The 16,494-nt window shown below is 47.0% G+C and overlaps 1 protein-coding gene across 1 annotated transcript in view; it reads right to left on the bottom strand.

Moving 5' to 3' along the window:
• Window positions 1-16,494, bottom strand: part of SMARCD3 (SWI/SNF related, matrix associated, actin dependent regulator of chromatin, subfamily d, member 3) — a 147,440-nt gene that overhangs the window by 110,386 nt on the left and 20,560 nt on the right. The window contains exons 2-3 of the mRNA XM_034763849.1: window positions 14,419-14,636; window positions 10,420-10,462 (exon numbers count right to left, since the gene is read on the bottom strand). Coding sequence (XP_034619740.1) covers window positions 10,420-10,462; window positions 14,419-14,636 — 261 coding nt within the window. The remainder of the gene's footprint in view (window positions 1-10,419; window positions 10,463-14,418; window positions 14,637-16,494) is intronic.

The following is a 16,494-nucleotide window of genomic DNA, read 5'->3' as shown; positions in this document are numbered from 1 at the left end:
GACTCCCTCAGGGAACAGATGGGCAGGATCCCCTGGGAGAATAACATGAAGGGCAAAGGGGCCCAGGAGAGCTGGCTGTATTTTAAAGAATCCTTATTGCGGTTGCAGGAACAAACCACCCCGATGTGTAAAAAGAATAGTAAATATGGCAGGCGACCAGCTTGGCTAAACAGTGAAATCCTTGCTGATCTTAAACGCAAAAAAGAAGCTTACAAGAAGTGGAAGATTGGACAAATGACCAGGGAGGAGTATAAAAATATTGCTCAGGCATGCAGGAGTGAAATCAGGAAGGCCAAATCACACTTGGAGTTGCAGCTAGCAAGAGATGTTAAGAGTAACAAGAAGGGTTTCTTCAGGTATGTTAGCAACAAGAAGAAAGTCAAGGAAAGAGTGAGCCCTTACTGAATGAGGGAGGCAACCTAGTGACAGAGGATGTGGAAAAAGCTAATGTACTCAATGATTTTTTTGCCTCTGTCTTCACGAACAAGGTCAGCTCCCAGACTGCTGCGCTGGGCAGCACAATATGGGGAGAAGGTGACCAGCCCTCTGTGGAGAAGAAGTGATTCGGGACTATTTAGAAAAACTGGACATGCACAAGTCCATGGGGCCGGATACGCTGCATCCGAGGGTGCTAAAGGAGTTGGCGGATGAGATTGCAGAGCCATTAGCCATTATTTTTGAAAACTCATGGCGATCAGGGGAGGTCCCAGATGACTGGAAAAAGGCTAATGTAGTGCCCATCTTTAAAAAAGGGAAGGAGGAGGATCCGGGGAACTACAGGCCAGTCAGCCTCACCTCAGTCCCTGGAAAAATCATGGAGCAGGTCCTCAAGGAATCAATTCTGAAACACTCAGAGGAGAAGAAAGTGATCAGGAACAGTCAGTATGGATTCACCAAGGGGAAGTAGTGCCTGACTAACCTAATTGCCTTCTATGATGAGATAACGGGCTCTGTGGATAAGGGGAAAGCAGTGGATGTGTTATTCCTTGACTTTAGCAAAGCTTTTGATACGGTCTCCCACAGTATTCTTGCCGCCAAGTTAAAGAAGTATGGGCTGGATGAATGGACTGTAAGGTGGATAGAAAGCTGGCTAGATCGTTGGGCTCAACGGGTAGTGATCAATGGCTCCATGTCTAGTTGGCAGCCGGTTTCAAGCGGAGTGCCCCAAGGATCGGTCCTGGGGCCGGTTTTGTTTAATATCTTTATTAATGATCTGGAGGATGGTGTGGACTGCACTCTCAGCAAGTTTGCAGAGGACACTAAACTAGGAGGCGTGGTAGATACACTAGAGGGTAGGGATCGGATACAGAGGGACCTAAACAAATTAGAGGATTGGGCCAAAAAAAACCTGATGCGGTTCAACAAGGACAAGTGCAGAGTCCTGCACTTAGGACGGAAGAATCCCATGCACTGCTACAGACTAGAGACCGAATGGCTAGGTAGCAGTTCTGCAGAAAAGGACCTAGGGGTCAAAGTGGACGAGAAGCTGGATATGAGTCAACAGTGTGCCCTTGTTGCCAAGAAGGCTAACGGCATTTTGGGCTGTATAAGTAGGGGCATTGCCAGCAGATCGAGGAACGTGATCGTTCCCCTTTATTCGATATTGGTGAGGTCTCATCTGGAATACTGTGTCCAGTTTTGGGCCCCACACTACAAGAAGGATGTGGAAAAATTGGAAAGAGTCCAGCAGAGGGCAACAAAAATGATTAGGGGTCTGGAGCACATGACTTATGAGGAGAGGCTGAGGGAACTGGGATTGTTTAATCTGCAGAAGAGAAGAATGAGGGGGGATTTGATAGCAGCCTTCAACTACCTGAAGCGGGGTTCCAAAGAGGATGGAGCTCGGCTGTTCTCAGTGGTGGCAGATGACAGAACAAGGAGCAATGGTCTCAAGTTGCAGTGGGGGAGGTCTAGGTTGGATATTAGGAAACACTGTTTCACTAGGAGGATGGTGAAGCACTGGAATGCGTTACCTAGGGAGGTGGTGGAGTCTCCTTCCTTGGAGGTTTTTAAGGCCCGGCTTGACAAAGCCCTGGCTGGGATGATTTAGTTGGGAATTGGTCCTGCTTTGAGCAGGGGGTTGGACTAGATGACCTCTGGAGGTCCCTTCCAACCCTGATATTCTATGATTCTATGGTGCAGATGCTATGGTAATGGGAGCTATACAAGTACCTAGATAGATCCCTGATGGCAATGGGGCCGCCACTGTGGGATCACCAAACTGGGAGTTTGTATCCTAGTTTAACTCTCTTGGTGCAGAAGACTCAGGAGGAATAAATACATAACAGGCTGTTTAGATACAGCAGAGGAAGGAAAGGAAACATAGTGGAAATAGGGGGGAGGGATAGCTCAGTGGTTTGAGCATTGGCTTGCTAAACCCAGGGTTGTGAGTTCAATCCTTGAGGGGCCACTTGGGGATCTGGGGCAAAATCAGTACTTGGTCCTGCTAGTGAAGACAGGGGGCTGGACTCGATGACATTTCAAGGTCCCTTCCAGTTCTAGGAGATGGGATATCTCCATTAATTATTTATTTATTTAAAGCTAGCTTTTCCATGGCAAGAGTTCTGACCCACTTAATGCTTCCACATGATCTGGTGCTAAAGCATACCAACTGGCTCACTAATGCTAAAACTATGCTCCAGAGCCCAACATTCATTCAGTCTGAAGGGTTTGGTGCTGAATAAAACTTCCCAGCCATCAAGATTCCTCATATCTAGGGAGACTCTTGGCACCAACTCACTACAGGATTTGTGATGCCAGTCTTCCTCAGAGTGAGAGGAAGGAAAGAAATTGGAATCACGGATCCCTTCCCCTCTGCTTCTTCTCCAGAGATGTCGGAGGGCTTGAACTCAATGGGTCAACTGACCTCAAACTTCTGAGAGTAATTCAGAACCAAACAAATATTGGTTCCATTTTTTTATTTCCTCTTGGGTTTCTACACTGAGGGCATTGAGGATCTACTGGGCACACATTCAGCCTGTTCCTCAGAATAAGATTAGTTGATTTTTAATCTCTCTTCAAAAAGGAATAGACAGAGCCAAGACCCCCAATTCTAGCAAGCCTGAGTAGGAAGCTGGTTCACACCTACCACTTGTGAGCAAATGAACCTGTCTTAGACATTTCAGACAGTGCACATATTGTTCAAAAGGCCAACGTTTTTGCATTACAAGAGGCACAGCACTTGAAGTCCAACTTCTTGTCAGCCATTGAACTGACTGAAACCAGCAGTCCTGAATGGCAAATTGCAACTAGGTCAGTATATTCAATACTACTGCAAGTATCAGGGGGTAGCCGTGTTAGTCTGTATCCACAAAAACAATGGCACCTTAAAGACTAACAGATTTATCTGGGCATAAACTTTCGTGGGTAAAAAACCCACTTCATCAGATACTACTGCAGTGATCAAATGGAATGGAAGAGTACTTGGGTTCAATGCTCCTTAGATACCCTTCGTTTCTATATTCTAATAAGCCAGGGCGTAGGCATGCGTAATCGACACTACTTCAAAGAGTGCTCTGTGCTTGACACATCCCAGAAATGTCCCAAATAGAAAGTCCCATAAACATGCTAAATGCAATACATGGTGGGCACTCATGATCACTGATCAATACCATTCAGACAAGCCTTGATCCTGTGAAAGGCAATGTGATATTGCATACAGGAGTTATACAAGAGTCCACCACTCAGTCAGAGTAATCAATCAGCCATGAGTAATTCGTCCTAACATGGGCAAATCTCAGCAATACCTTACCCAGAATCTTAGTACCGGCTAAAAAAAAAAAATCTATCCTGTTTATGATTTTGTTTATGTTTATAATAATAAAGTAAAAGCAGGCTCTAGATCATAGGTCTATAAAGCAGGACCACAGGAAGAGTACTAGATCATTAATCATTAGTGGCTCTTGACAGAAGGACTAATGAGGGCGATCCTGTAGGTCCTTTTCAATGAAGCACGTTTCTTCACTGACAGCACAGCACCAATGAGCCAAGCCATCTCTGTAGTACATATCCATGACTCACTTGGGAGTCCAGGGCCTAGACCAAGTTAAAATTCATCAGCCATAGAATACAGTCAGCTCCAAGGAAGGCTGCATTTTCTTCTCCCCACTTCGAATGTGAATTATTTCTCAATCCGCTTGTCTTTGAGAAGCAATGTGCTCAGTACGGGAAGTCAAGATTCCTGGCCTGACTTTGGCACTGATTCACTGTGAGGGCTCTGACTCATATTACTGACTCATCATGGAGAGAGACAGGGTTTGAGAATGTCAGCACCAGCTGTAGACCGTGCAGTATGAGAAGGGTTGGAGAAATGTGTTAAAGCAATAGTAGCAACAAAAGTTAATTGAGCCACCACAAAACCAACAACAGAAGTGAGAGACAACTGTGACACTAGCAACAATGGGACTACATTGGAATCCAACGGAAGTGATAAAGTCTGGCATGATGTGAGTAAGCGCCATAGCTGCAGCACTTCCAGAGGCTGAACAGAAATCAGTTTTTCACAGCGACTGGACAAGGGAATAGAAATGAGATGCACCTGCTTCCTAATGAACACAGATTGTAGATATACTTGTCTGAGATCATCTGGCCTTATTCAGTGGCTCCTCTGGCTTACTGGGCTCAAACGTTTTATCAGAATGATTGCTTTAGCACAGCTAGTAAGTAAAATAAGTCTCTTGTGCTGCCACCATTGTTCCCTCATAGTAATTAATAATAAATACGGCTACTACTATTACTACTTAACATTTATAATGCAGTACTCAGTGGAAACCAGGTGGGGTTCTAGAAACATATAATAAATGAATGATGGTCTCTGCCCCAAACAGTTGTAACCTAAAAGACAAGGCTTAATAAGACAAGCAAGTGACAAGTGGGCTGAGGCAGAGGGGGTAACAAATATGAGAGGATGAGCACAGTTCTTAGGGAATCAATAGCAGTGATCACAGCTTGTTTTCAGGTTGCAGTTGCTACAGGCATTACAGAAGAGATGAGTTTTGATGATGTAATTGGAGGAGTTGGTACTTAAAGTTATGCTTATGGAAAGGCGCCCCCAAAAAGATGATGTACAGAGAGAAAAAGAGAGGGCCAGGACAGAGCCCTAAGGAATGCCCATCGAAAGGGGGAGAGATGAGGAAGAGGACCTACTCAACAAGACATTGAAGGAGTGATCTGAAAGGCAGGAGGAGAACCATGAGAGAACAGTCATGAAAGCCAGGGGATGACATGATTTTGAGAAGAAGAGGATTGACTGTATTGTCAAAGTAGCTGATTGGTCAAGAAGGAGGAGTATGAAATGTGATCAGAAAGAAGTCAGAGACTTTAGCGAGACCAATGCATACAGTAGAACCTCAGAGTTATAAACACCAGAGATACAAACTGACCAGTCAACCATGCAACTCATTTGGAAACAGAAGTTCACAATCAGGCAAGCAGCAAAGAAAAAAAAAAGCAAATACAGTACAGTACTGTGTTAAACATAAACTACTAAAAAAATAAAGGGAACGTTTAAAAAAAAGATTTGACAAGGTAAGGAAACTGTTTCTGTGCTTGTTTCATTTAAATTAAGATGGTTAAAAGCAGCAATTTTCTTCTGCATAGTAAAGTTTCAAAGTTGTATTAAGTCAATGTTCAGTTGTAAACTTTTGAAAGGACAACCCATAATATTTTGTTCAGAGTAATTAACATAGTCACCATTCCCAAGGTGGTCATAACTCTGATGTTCTACTGTATTTGTACTTTGAGGAGAAGAACCTGAACAAAGTGGGAGGTGAGGGCAGGATGAGAAAAGTCAAGAAATGGGAGGGAATGGGGGTTACTGAGGGAGGTGGAGGGGTTAGAGGAGGAGAGCAGGGAAATAGTCTCAGAGTCTGACAGGCAAGAGGGGGAAGAAGAGAGTGTGATGGGGAGGGGAGAGGTCACATCGGGATTCACAGATTCAGAAGGGCCTGTAGGAACCATTATGATTATTTCACCTGACCTCGTGCATAACACAGGCCTGATAATCTCATCCAGTGATTCCTTTACCCAGTCCATCACTTCCAGTTGAGCTAGAGTGCGTCTGTCAGAAAGAGATGCCCAGGTATGATTTTCAGATTCCAAATAACTGAGAATCCACCTTATCCATAGGTCAGTTTTTCCATAGTAGTTCTCACTGATAAAAAATGTGTGTCTTATTTTTAGTCTGAATCTGTCTAGCTTTAGCTTCCATCCAGTGGCTCTCATTCTGGTTTTGTCCCTTGGATCAGAGAGCACTCTACTACCAAAAATCTTCTCCTCATTTAGAAATTATAGACTGTGATAAAGTCAAGTCTTAACCTTCTCTTAGTTAAACTAAATAGACGGAGGTTTTGTTGATTTTTTTCTTTGCAGAAATTGGCAAGATTCTGCATGGACAGCAAGGAGAAGGGCTTTAAGAGGGAGTTAAAAGTGGCAAAAAGGATTGAGAGTATGACAGTCCATCAGTATGGAGAAGGAGAGTTTGGCCAGGAAGATAGTAGATCTGAAGGAGGAGAGAACAATTGTGTAGCAGAGGAAGTCAGCATGATCCATGGGACCCAATATGGCAGCAGGAGCTGAGGAAGTAGATGATGGGGAAGAGCCAGGGATAGGGGTTGCCAGGACACATCTTGTGGCGTATGAGTGAGGCAACCAAGTCAAGAGTGGTGGCTAGTGCAAACTGGAGGGAATCATGGATTGAAGTCAGTAGAGCAAGGGAAGGAGAAAAAAGTCATTGACACTGATGGGACTAGAAGTCCCAGAAGGAGTGGGGAGATGATGATATTGAAAGAGATGAGCCAGTGGATGTAGAGGACAAACTCTGTGATAAAGAGATCAGAAGGCTGTGCTTGGTGAAGAGCAAGTCAAGTGAGTGGTGATTATGGTGAGCAAGTCAAGGTAAAAGAGAGGAGACAGGTGCCTAATGTATCTGATGGGTTGTCAATATGGAATATGAAGTCAACGTGGATGGATGTGACAAACTGTGATGACAAGAAGGTGGAGAGACAGGAATCAGAGTCAGAGAAGAAGGTGGATGTGGGAGGAGCTGGGTGGGCGGGGAAGGGGAGAAGACAGATGAGTGCTCCTCAGGGGAGAAGGCATGAAGGGCTGGAGACAGAGGAGCGGAGCATGACACCCACCATGTTCCTTTTGGGACAATTCAAGAAAGGGACTTTGAGAGAAGTGGCCACCATAAGAGAGAGGCTACAGAGGCTGTTGTCAGATGGGGGATTCAGGTCTTGAGAGCCAAGAGACCATAGGGAACAGAGGATGAAGCGGTGATGGATGGCTGTGATCTTTTTTGAGATGGAACTGGCATTCAGAGAGAACAGGAGAAGACAAGGTGGGCATGGGAGCAAGTGGGATTGGTATAAGGTTTGAAAAACACCATGAGGTGGAGGTGATGTGAGGGAAAGAGAGGGGGAAGAGGAAGGAACAGATTTGAAGTTAATGTTGGTGAATATAACCCACTAAACTCTCAGCCCTGTAATTTTGCAACATGTCTGCCTGTGTGTCACACTAGGCTGAGCTGGCTGTGTACAATTAAATATATGCAAAATGAAACACAACTCAAGCAGCTAACAATGGTAGCAGCTGTGCTGGCTCTCAGCAAAGAGCAGCACCAAGTTCCAGCAGTGACTGGCTGCAGTGCAGGCTTAATCAGAGCATGTATGTGTCCAGGTGGGTGTGATCTGTTTGCCCATTCTCCAGCCTCTCTGCCAAGGCCACTGCTGGAACCAGCAGCCTACACTGAGGAAACCACTCATTCTCACTACTTTTCCCCACTCCTTACTCAGAAAACAAGATAGTTTTTAAGAGGGAGTACAATTTGTTTTGAGACTTTCCCTCAACCTCCAGGAAGCACTAGGAGAAAGGCAACAAAAAGGCTGCGGAATGACTGAAAAATATTTATCACATACTATAGGTTACATGGGGGAGTGTGGTCTGGGTGGGCGGGGTCTATATCCAGCCACTGATTGGATAGAAAGCTCTCATGAGACTTGGAAGCATGAATTGTGCATGTTCCCAATAACCACAGCTAGAGATTTTCCAGTTAATGGAAGAGGTGACACTTATCCTATTCAAGGAGTTATAGGGGGGAGGAGGAGAGAGGACATCTGGGAAAGATAAAAATGACACAGTTAGTTTGAGATTACACCCCGTTGGTGCTATCACCAGCCCAACTGCACTCGTGGAAAACCTATTGTAGGTGAGACTCTGACAACTTCCAGGGCTTTTATCACTAGATCAGTGATTTAGCTGACAGTGATTAAAAAAAAGTGAAAGCCACACTTTGTATACACTAAGGCTCCCTTTGGTACTACCACCAGTGCAGCTTTTGGGCAAAATTCCCTAGTGTAGAAAATGCCTTAAACATCACTGAATTACCAGTAATTGAATAAAGACATGTCTTTTGCTGCCAGTGTAGTCAGTTCCATTTGCGGGAGCTATGCGCTTTTGTTTTGGGAAGCGGGGAAAACTGCAGCCTTTAACAAACATGGGAATAACTTCTATTCTCACTACATAAGGTAGAAGGGTCTCTCTCAAAGATCTTTGTATTTGGCAGTGGTGCAATTGCTTCTAGAATACTGTGTCCAGTTCTGCGGTCCAGGAAGATGTTGATAAATTGGAGTGGGTTCAGAGAAGAGCCATTAGAATGATGAAAGGATTGGAAAACCTGCCTTATAGTGAAAGATTCAAGGAGCTCAATCTGTTTAGTTTATGGAAGAGAAGGTGAAGGGGTGACTTGATCACAGTCTACAAGTACCTACATAGGAAACAGACATTTGATAATGAAAGGCTCTTCAGTTTAGCAGACAAAAGGTATAACAAGAGCAAAAGGCTGGAAATTGAAGCCACACAAATTCAGACTAGAAATAAAACAAGTTTTTAAACAGTGAGGGTAATTAACCACTGGAACAATTTACTAAGGGGTGTGGTGGATTTTCTCCCACTGGGCATCTTTAAATCAAGGTTGGATGTTATTTCTAAAAGATCTGTTGTAGTTCAAATGGGAATTAATTCAGGAAAATTCTATAGCCAGGACTAGATAACTACAATGGTCCCTTCTGGCTTTATGATATATCAGTCTAAGATGGGTGGGGCCCACAGGGGACCAGTGTGCGAAAGAGACATAAAACTGAAAGAATATAGAGTCTGAACTCCCATTCTGGGAAAGGACAGGCTCCCTGTGGAGCAGAGATACAGCTCTAAAATGAAAAATTTAGGAGAATGTGAGTATCATGAAGTTCCTGGGTTTAATTGCAATTAAGCAGCAACACCTGGAAACTGGGTATGTTCTAAGGACTAGAAGATTAGGCCTGGGTCTTTCAGAGAGGGAGGCTGCAGAGAAAGGGTTCACAGTTGTGGGACAAGACACCTGCATCTCACAGGGGCCAAGAGAGGATTAATGTGTTGGAATGGTTGGGCCCATGTACTTATGGGGGATAAAGGAAGAGTTTGGAAGCTGGGAATAAATGCTAGCAAAGGGAAGGGAGGCTGACTGATGAGTTGTGGAAGGTATCTGAGTGCCTATCAAAGGGGCATTGGCATCTGGAGTGAGGAATGGCAGTAGAAGAGAGGCTAGTATCAAGTGATTGATATAAAGTTGCTTGTTGTGAAGGCTACAGTTTGTCTTTTGGGATCAGATGGTTGTTGGGGGAGGGGTGAACAGGGGGGTATTGGGAGGACAATCAGGACTGAGGTGATGTGAGGGTTTTGCTCCATGGGAAGGTGGGGCAATTCAGGTCAGGGCACTTGTTATGGGGTTTGCATGCTAGCTTAAAAGTAAGAGGATGCCAGCAGAGAGGAGTTGTTCAAGGACTTGCGAAAGAAAGTTAGAGAGTTTAAGCAGTGGGGAGGAAGTTAGTCAGATGTAGAGGGCCACACAAAGGCAGCTAATTCTCAGGGACACACGAGTTAATTCTCTGGACAATCTAGACCCTTTTAGCCCTGTTGTTGACATTGATTAAGCCAATTTACTTGCAAGAGAATACGGTTGAAAATGAGGAGCTGAATGAACTGCTGGGCCACTGTAATGTAAGGAGGTGCCCATCTCCTGCAGGCAGGTGTTGAACTCTGAACCTGCTTTTGGCTACCCACAGAAACATTGATTTAAAACCTCTTCGAAATCCAGAGGGCACAAGTGCCTAATTGTGTCCTTTGCAGCTCAGCCCCGTGGCCCTCCCTGCATGCAGCAGTGTCAGCAGGGCTCACCCTTTGCACAAGGAGGACACAGGCCGAGCTCTGCTCCACACTCCCAGCCCCAGCATTGGCCTCACTCTCTAGACTTTCACCCAGCAGGCTACTTACTTTTTAATTAGATATCTTTAAACAAAAAGTGAAAGTATTTGTTAAAATCCATTTGAATAAACAAAGGTGCTGAGCGGACTGTGAAGTGAATAGGAAATGAAAGTGACTCACCCTCTGAGGGAGAATTTTGTCAGCCATCTTCCTCCTCTTGGCACTGTACATTTTTTAAAGAAAAAAACACGTTACCATGGTGACAGATCTAGGAGTAACGAGGCCACCTGCTAAATTATCCTGACATCTCCACATGCTGGTGCACAGCTGTGCATGTATCGGCAAAAGGGTCTCACCCATACCCAGTACTTAGGACCTCCTCTCTCAGCCGCTTTGAGGGGTGGGGATAACTAAGAAAAAATCAGGGCTTTCTGTCACACATCTTGGGGAAAAAGTCTTCAAGTTCTGTGATCACAGGGTCCTCTATAGTATGGGGCAGCAGTGTGTATGTGTGAGAGAGAGATCTATGCATACATTATGAATGTGAGAGTCTGTGCGAGAGCATATATGTAGGAATGTGTGTAGCCATATGTAGATATGTATACATACACATACATTTGTGTGTATATACATATGTGCATACTTGATAGTGCATATGTCTGTTGATTGACTGTTCAAACAGATATGCTAATGTGTGTCCATGCATGCCCATGGGAGGGGGAGGGTGTGTGTGTGTATGAGAGAGAGAGAGAGAGAGAGAGAGAGAGACAGACTGCACACACAGGTATGCATATGTTCACATGTGATTTACACAAGCATGTGTGGATATGTATATCTGTGTGTGTGTGCGTGCCTGTGTGTGTATATATCAATATGTGCACATACATATATTATGCATCTACATTCCAAGCACAGGTATATTATATGTGTGTGTGTGTGTGTGTGTGTGTGTGTGTATACACACACACACACACACACACACACACCCCTACCTCTCTATATCGGGCACCTGTGTGGGTGGGTGGATGGGTGGGTGGGTGGGTGTGTGCATAAGGCATGCTGATGAAATAGGAATCATGCAAAGGCAGTGTCCCTGGATTTTGACTTTAAACTGCACACACTGTTGGTGCCCATCAAGCTGTTTCCTTGCAGCCCCAGCAGTTCAGAGAGAGGAGAAACTTGGCTCCCCTCTGCTCAGGGGAGTGACACCTCCATCCCTGGAGCAGGGGATCAATCAGTCCTCTCTGGGAGGCGAATGAGGACGAAGGAACCCCTCCCCCGCCAGGCCCTTGGGCTGCTCCTGCCCCTCCTCCCCCATTCCCATTTCTCCTGAGAGGCCCCTTAGTTTCTGTCTCCCCAGGACCAATGTTTTTACCTTTTTCCAGGGGTGGTACATGCCCTTCCCACACTCACTAGCGATGTGCACCTTCCTCCTGAGTGGGGCCTGGGACACCAGTTTCTCTGCTCTTCTTGGGGCCAGACCCAAGGCACTGTTTGGGGGGGTGGGAATGTAAACTGACCCTCCCTCAGGCCCAGCTCTGGATTTGGCCCAGGGTTTTTACACACCCATCCGCTGGCCACATGGGCAGGACGCCCTCTTGGGACAGTGGCCCCTTTAGGAAGTGAGGAATGCTGGAGTCGAAACATTCCATGGCAGTTTATGGGAGAGGGGCTGGGACTCTGACCTGACCTAGGGGGAGGGGGAGAGGGCAGGGGTGAGGGGAGGGGCAAGGGAGGAGTTAGTGCCTCTGGCCTGGCCATGGAGGGAGGGGCTAGTGACTCTCACCAGACCTAGGGAACAGCTGGAGAAGGAAAAACAAACACCCCAGAAATGACAGGAGGTGATGCCACAATAATTGCAGGAGAGAAACAGTGACTGGGTGAGCCAGAGTCTAAAGGAAATGGGAGCGTGCACCTGGAGCACCCAGTAAAACTGAAAGAGAGTTACACCACATCCATTCCCCCAGAGTCTGATAGAGACAAGGGAATTTATCCCCTTTCTGCCTAAACCGAGCCTCCCATGGCAAGGATATTTACCCCCTCTCCTAAGCCTGCCAGAGATGGGAGGGGAGTTAGTGCGGGGAAAGCAGAGGAACTTCTGAGAAGGGGACAGGAGAGGGGAAGAAAACCAGGGTAAAGAATACAATAAACTCCATGGAGAGGAGATATGATCGAGGAAACATAGGGAGCCTTTTGGTGCCTCCTGGAAGGTGAGCAGGGCTCACTCACTACAACAGGGTTTCAAACTGCAAGAAAATTTGAGGATCAGAAGGTGTTTTCTTCTGCAATGGGGACTTGAAACAGACTAATTCCCATGTGACAATCCTTGGGAACTCCACTCACTCTTAATCCACTAACATTCTTGCTGCTGGGGCCCTTCTAGGGTGCATCCCAGATGCATGGACAGTCTCAGCACACATTCTTAAAGCTCGCTAGATGCTCCAGTGCAAATACCCCTGACTCACAGGAGCTCCCAGTGCACTGAACCGAAAGAAGCAGATATTACATGCAACCAGAGGTACTGACACCACTATTACACTGCCTAAGCCTGCAAGTACCCATAAAGTTTGCACAACAGATGTGCAGTTTCTGCAGGTGAATGTGCCTCAAGCATTTATCAACCATAAATCTAGGCTTGAGGGATTGGCTCACACTTTGCAAATTCAGAATCTGATGAGTTCTAACCATTTATGCTTTTTAAATAGCAATTATAACTATTATTTAATTGCCAACAGTGCACTGGGTGTTGTATGAGATTAAAGATGGGCAAATTCTGCCAGAAAAGTACATACACATCAAAAATGCCCCCCTCCAACTCTAGTTAGTTACTTTCTGTAAATTTCATTAGTGAATTTCACCAGTGAATGTTTGTAGACAATGAAAAACTCATGAATACTTATGCAAATGCATTTTGCACTAGTGCTCATGGTATAAGTGTTCACACCACCAAGCTAAAATCTCTGATTTGCCTGCTCCTGTTTATAAAATATTCAGTTAACCAATCAGGGAGCAGAAGTATTATTATGCAAAATAGGTGACCAATCATACACCACAAACAACAAAAAGTTGAAGACAAAAGTCAAAATACGTAGTTAGCAAACACTCTATAGATTGAATACAACTCGACCCGATAGCTTGAAACATGCACCAAACATTATAACAACTCCAAATAAGAAAATTAATAGAAATCAAGGTCTGGTCAGAGACAATTCACAAATGAAAAACTATTCAGTGAATTTTGCACTGTCACAGTCCCTGCTCCAAGCAGCATATAACCTACAAATAAGGCTGCAAGTTTGTCAAAGAGGTCACGGAAGTCCTGGATTCCGTGACCTCTGCAGCGGCCGGTGGCTCAGGGACAGCTCAGGCAGCCCCTGAGCCAGACACACCAACTGCTGCTGGGGCAGTCTCGAGCCACACAGACACACATACACACACCCCCGCAGCAGCAGAGTTTGGGTGTGGGTGGGGGCAAGGGATTAGGGCATAGGATGGGGTGAAGCGGGCTCTGGGAGGCACTTACCTCTGGGAGGCACTCCCCAGAAGCAGCGACATCCCCCTCACTCAGCTGCTAGGCGGAGGCATGGCCAGGCAGCTCTGTGTGCCTGCCTCCGCCCAGAGCTGGGTTCGCAGCTGCCATTGACCAGGAACCACGGCCAATGGGAACTGCGGGAGCGGTGCCTGCAGGCTGAGGCAGCCCGCAGAGCTGCCTGGCCATGCCTCTGCCTAGCAGCTGAATGGGGGGGGATGTCGCCACTTCTGGGGAGCCCTCATGTAAGTGCCGCCCAGAGCCTGCCTCACCCTTGTCCCGTGCTCCACCCCTCTACCCCCTCCCTCACTCAAACTCTGCTGCTGCTGTGGATGGGGAGGCGTGGAGCCAGGTAGGGAGTCTACCGGCCCCACCAACCCCTCTGCCCCCCAGCACCAGTGGGGGTCCCAGGCTGCACGCTGCCACCCATGCCTCCCAAGTTTTAGTCACAGGTATTCTTAGTAAAAGTCATGGACAGATCACAGGCCGTGAATTTTTGTTTACTGCCAGTGACCTGTCCCTGACTTTTACTAAAAATACCCATGACTAAAACCTAGCCTTTCCTATAAATCCATTGATTTGTTGCCTACATGTTTAAGATTGTCACACAATTGCAAAAGAGGCTGGTTCTTCTCTTTCAGTGCACTCACCTCCGGGTTCGGGTTTGAGTTGCTTGCTGCTGCTGTTGCACCTGCTGTTGCGCCTGCTGTTGTTGTACCTGCTGAGGTGCTGTGCGTTTTCGTGTTGGTTCCATCACTGTTTGGGGCATTCCAGGGCGCACTGAGGGGCTTCCAACATATGGTGAGCCTGGGGGACCCATTGGAGCCCCCTGATGGGGCATTCGAGCACCTGATGGCATCCCAGGGCGCTAGGGAGGAAGCAAAACAGAAATAAATAACTGTTTGGTCACAGTTATTGCAGCAGCAAAGGGGTTGGAATGAAGGCAGCAACTAGCTCCAAGGTAGAGACCAGCGAGTTTCCAAGCTTTGACCATTCTAATAAGCACCAGTGCAACAGGACAAAGCGATGGAGTCAGGCCTGGCACTTTCTGGTCATTAGAGAGAGGAACCTGATAAGAGTAGGCTGGAGGGTAGTAAGGAAAAAGGTTGGGGTCAGCAAGACGTTGAGCGGGTGGGTGAGTAATTCTGTTTGATAAAATTAGACGTTGGGTGATAGATCCAGGCCAAATTACTGCAGCATTCTCTCTTGGGCTGACCGTGAAGGTCATGTAGAAGCTACATCAGGGCCAACATGCTGTGGTCTACATGCTAATCAAGACTGATGATGACACCATATCACACCAGTGATCCTCACTTTATGCTGATTGGGCTACTGTGATCAACAGGGACTTTATAGCTGCAGTCAAAGGTGAAACTTTAAAGCCTTGGGGCAGAGATGTCTCCATCAAGGCTTCCACTTCAGGACACACAATCACTGGGGAGCAGAATAAGCCTATAAAGTGAGAAGATGTGGCTACAGAAAAGAGTCAGGAGGAGGACGGCGAGCCCGGCCGGGGCCCCACTCTCCCCAACCGGCTGGAGCGCCGGGGGGAGGGCAGCCCTGCTCTTCCCGGGCGGCCAGAGCGCCAGGGGGAGGGTGGCGAGCCCGCCTGCGGCCCCGCTCTCCCCGGCCGGCCACAGCGCCGGGAGGAGGGTGGAGAGCCCGGCCGCGGCCCTGCTCTTCCCGGCCAGGGGAGGGCGGTGAGCCCGGCCGGGGCCCCGCTCTCCCTGGGTGAGCTCCGTCCCCACCTCCAGGTGCCACCCCAAGCACATGCTTGGAGGGCTGATGCCTGGAGCCAGCCCTGAACAGGGGAACCTGAGAGCTTGATAACATTTCCTTAAGAATGCTAAAATCCATTGACTTCAGTGGCTTTGGATCAGACCATGAGATCAGTGCCGTACGAGACACAGCATAAAGTCAGTCCTAGCCCTAAAGAGCTTATAGCCCTCCAGGGAATCAACCACCAAGATGAATCTCATTTTAAAAATGCAAGCCCAACTCTTGGACACATCAAACTGTTACCCTTATTTATTATGATTTCAATGGCATGATCACTCTTGACAGAGCATGGTGTATGCACCAATGAGTTCTTTGATGGCTGCTGAGTCCGATGTGCAAGTGATGTACAGATCAGCTAACAAAGCACCTGCTCCAGCCGCAGGTAGCAGGCAAGTGTTTAACATAACAGTCCAGGTGAACACCAGCAAAGCCAGCATCTTAGGGCTGGTCCACACTAACCCCCCACTTCGAACTAAGATACGCAACTCCAGCTACGTTATTCACGTAGCTGAAGTCAAACTATCTTAGTTAGAACTTACTGCGGGTCCACATGCGGCAGGCAGGTTCCCCCGTCGACTCCGCATACTCCTCTCGTCGAGCAGGAGTACCGGCGTCGACGGCGAGCACTTCCGGGATCGATTTATCGCGTCTAGACAAGACGCGATAAATCAATCCCAGAAGATCGATTGCTTACCGCTGGACCCGGAGATAAGTATAGACGTACCCTTAGTCCACATCTCCGGACTAGCTAGCCAGCATACTATACTACCCAGAAGACCAGCTCAGAAGACAGAGTCGGCATGGCTAGCAGGGCTGGCTCTTGGTTTTTTGCCACCCCAAAAAAAAAAAAAAAAAAAGCTGGAGTGCCGCTGCCAAAGCAAAGGTGCCGCCCCTTGAGAAGTGCCGCCCCAAGCACATGCTTGGGACGCTGGTGCCTAAAGCCAGCC

The sequence above is a fragment of the Trachemys scripta genome, chromosome 2 (genome assembly GCF_013100865.1).
Source record: "Trachemys scripta elegans isolate TJP31775 chromosome 2, CAS_Tse_1.0, whole genome shotgun sequence".
Classification (NCBI taxonomy): domain Eukaryota; kingdom Metazoa; phylum Chordata; order Testudines; family Emydidae; genus Trachemys; species Trachemys scripta.
Note: the sequence above shows the minus strand (reverse complement) of the source record. Positions and strands in the feature narration are given on the sequence as shown.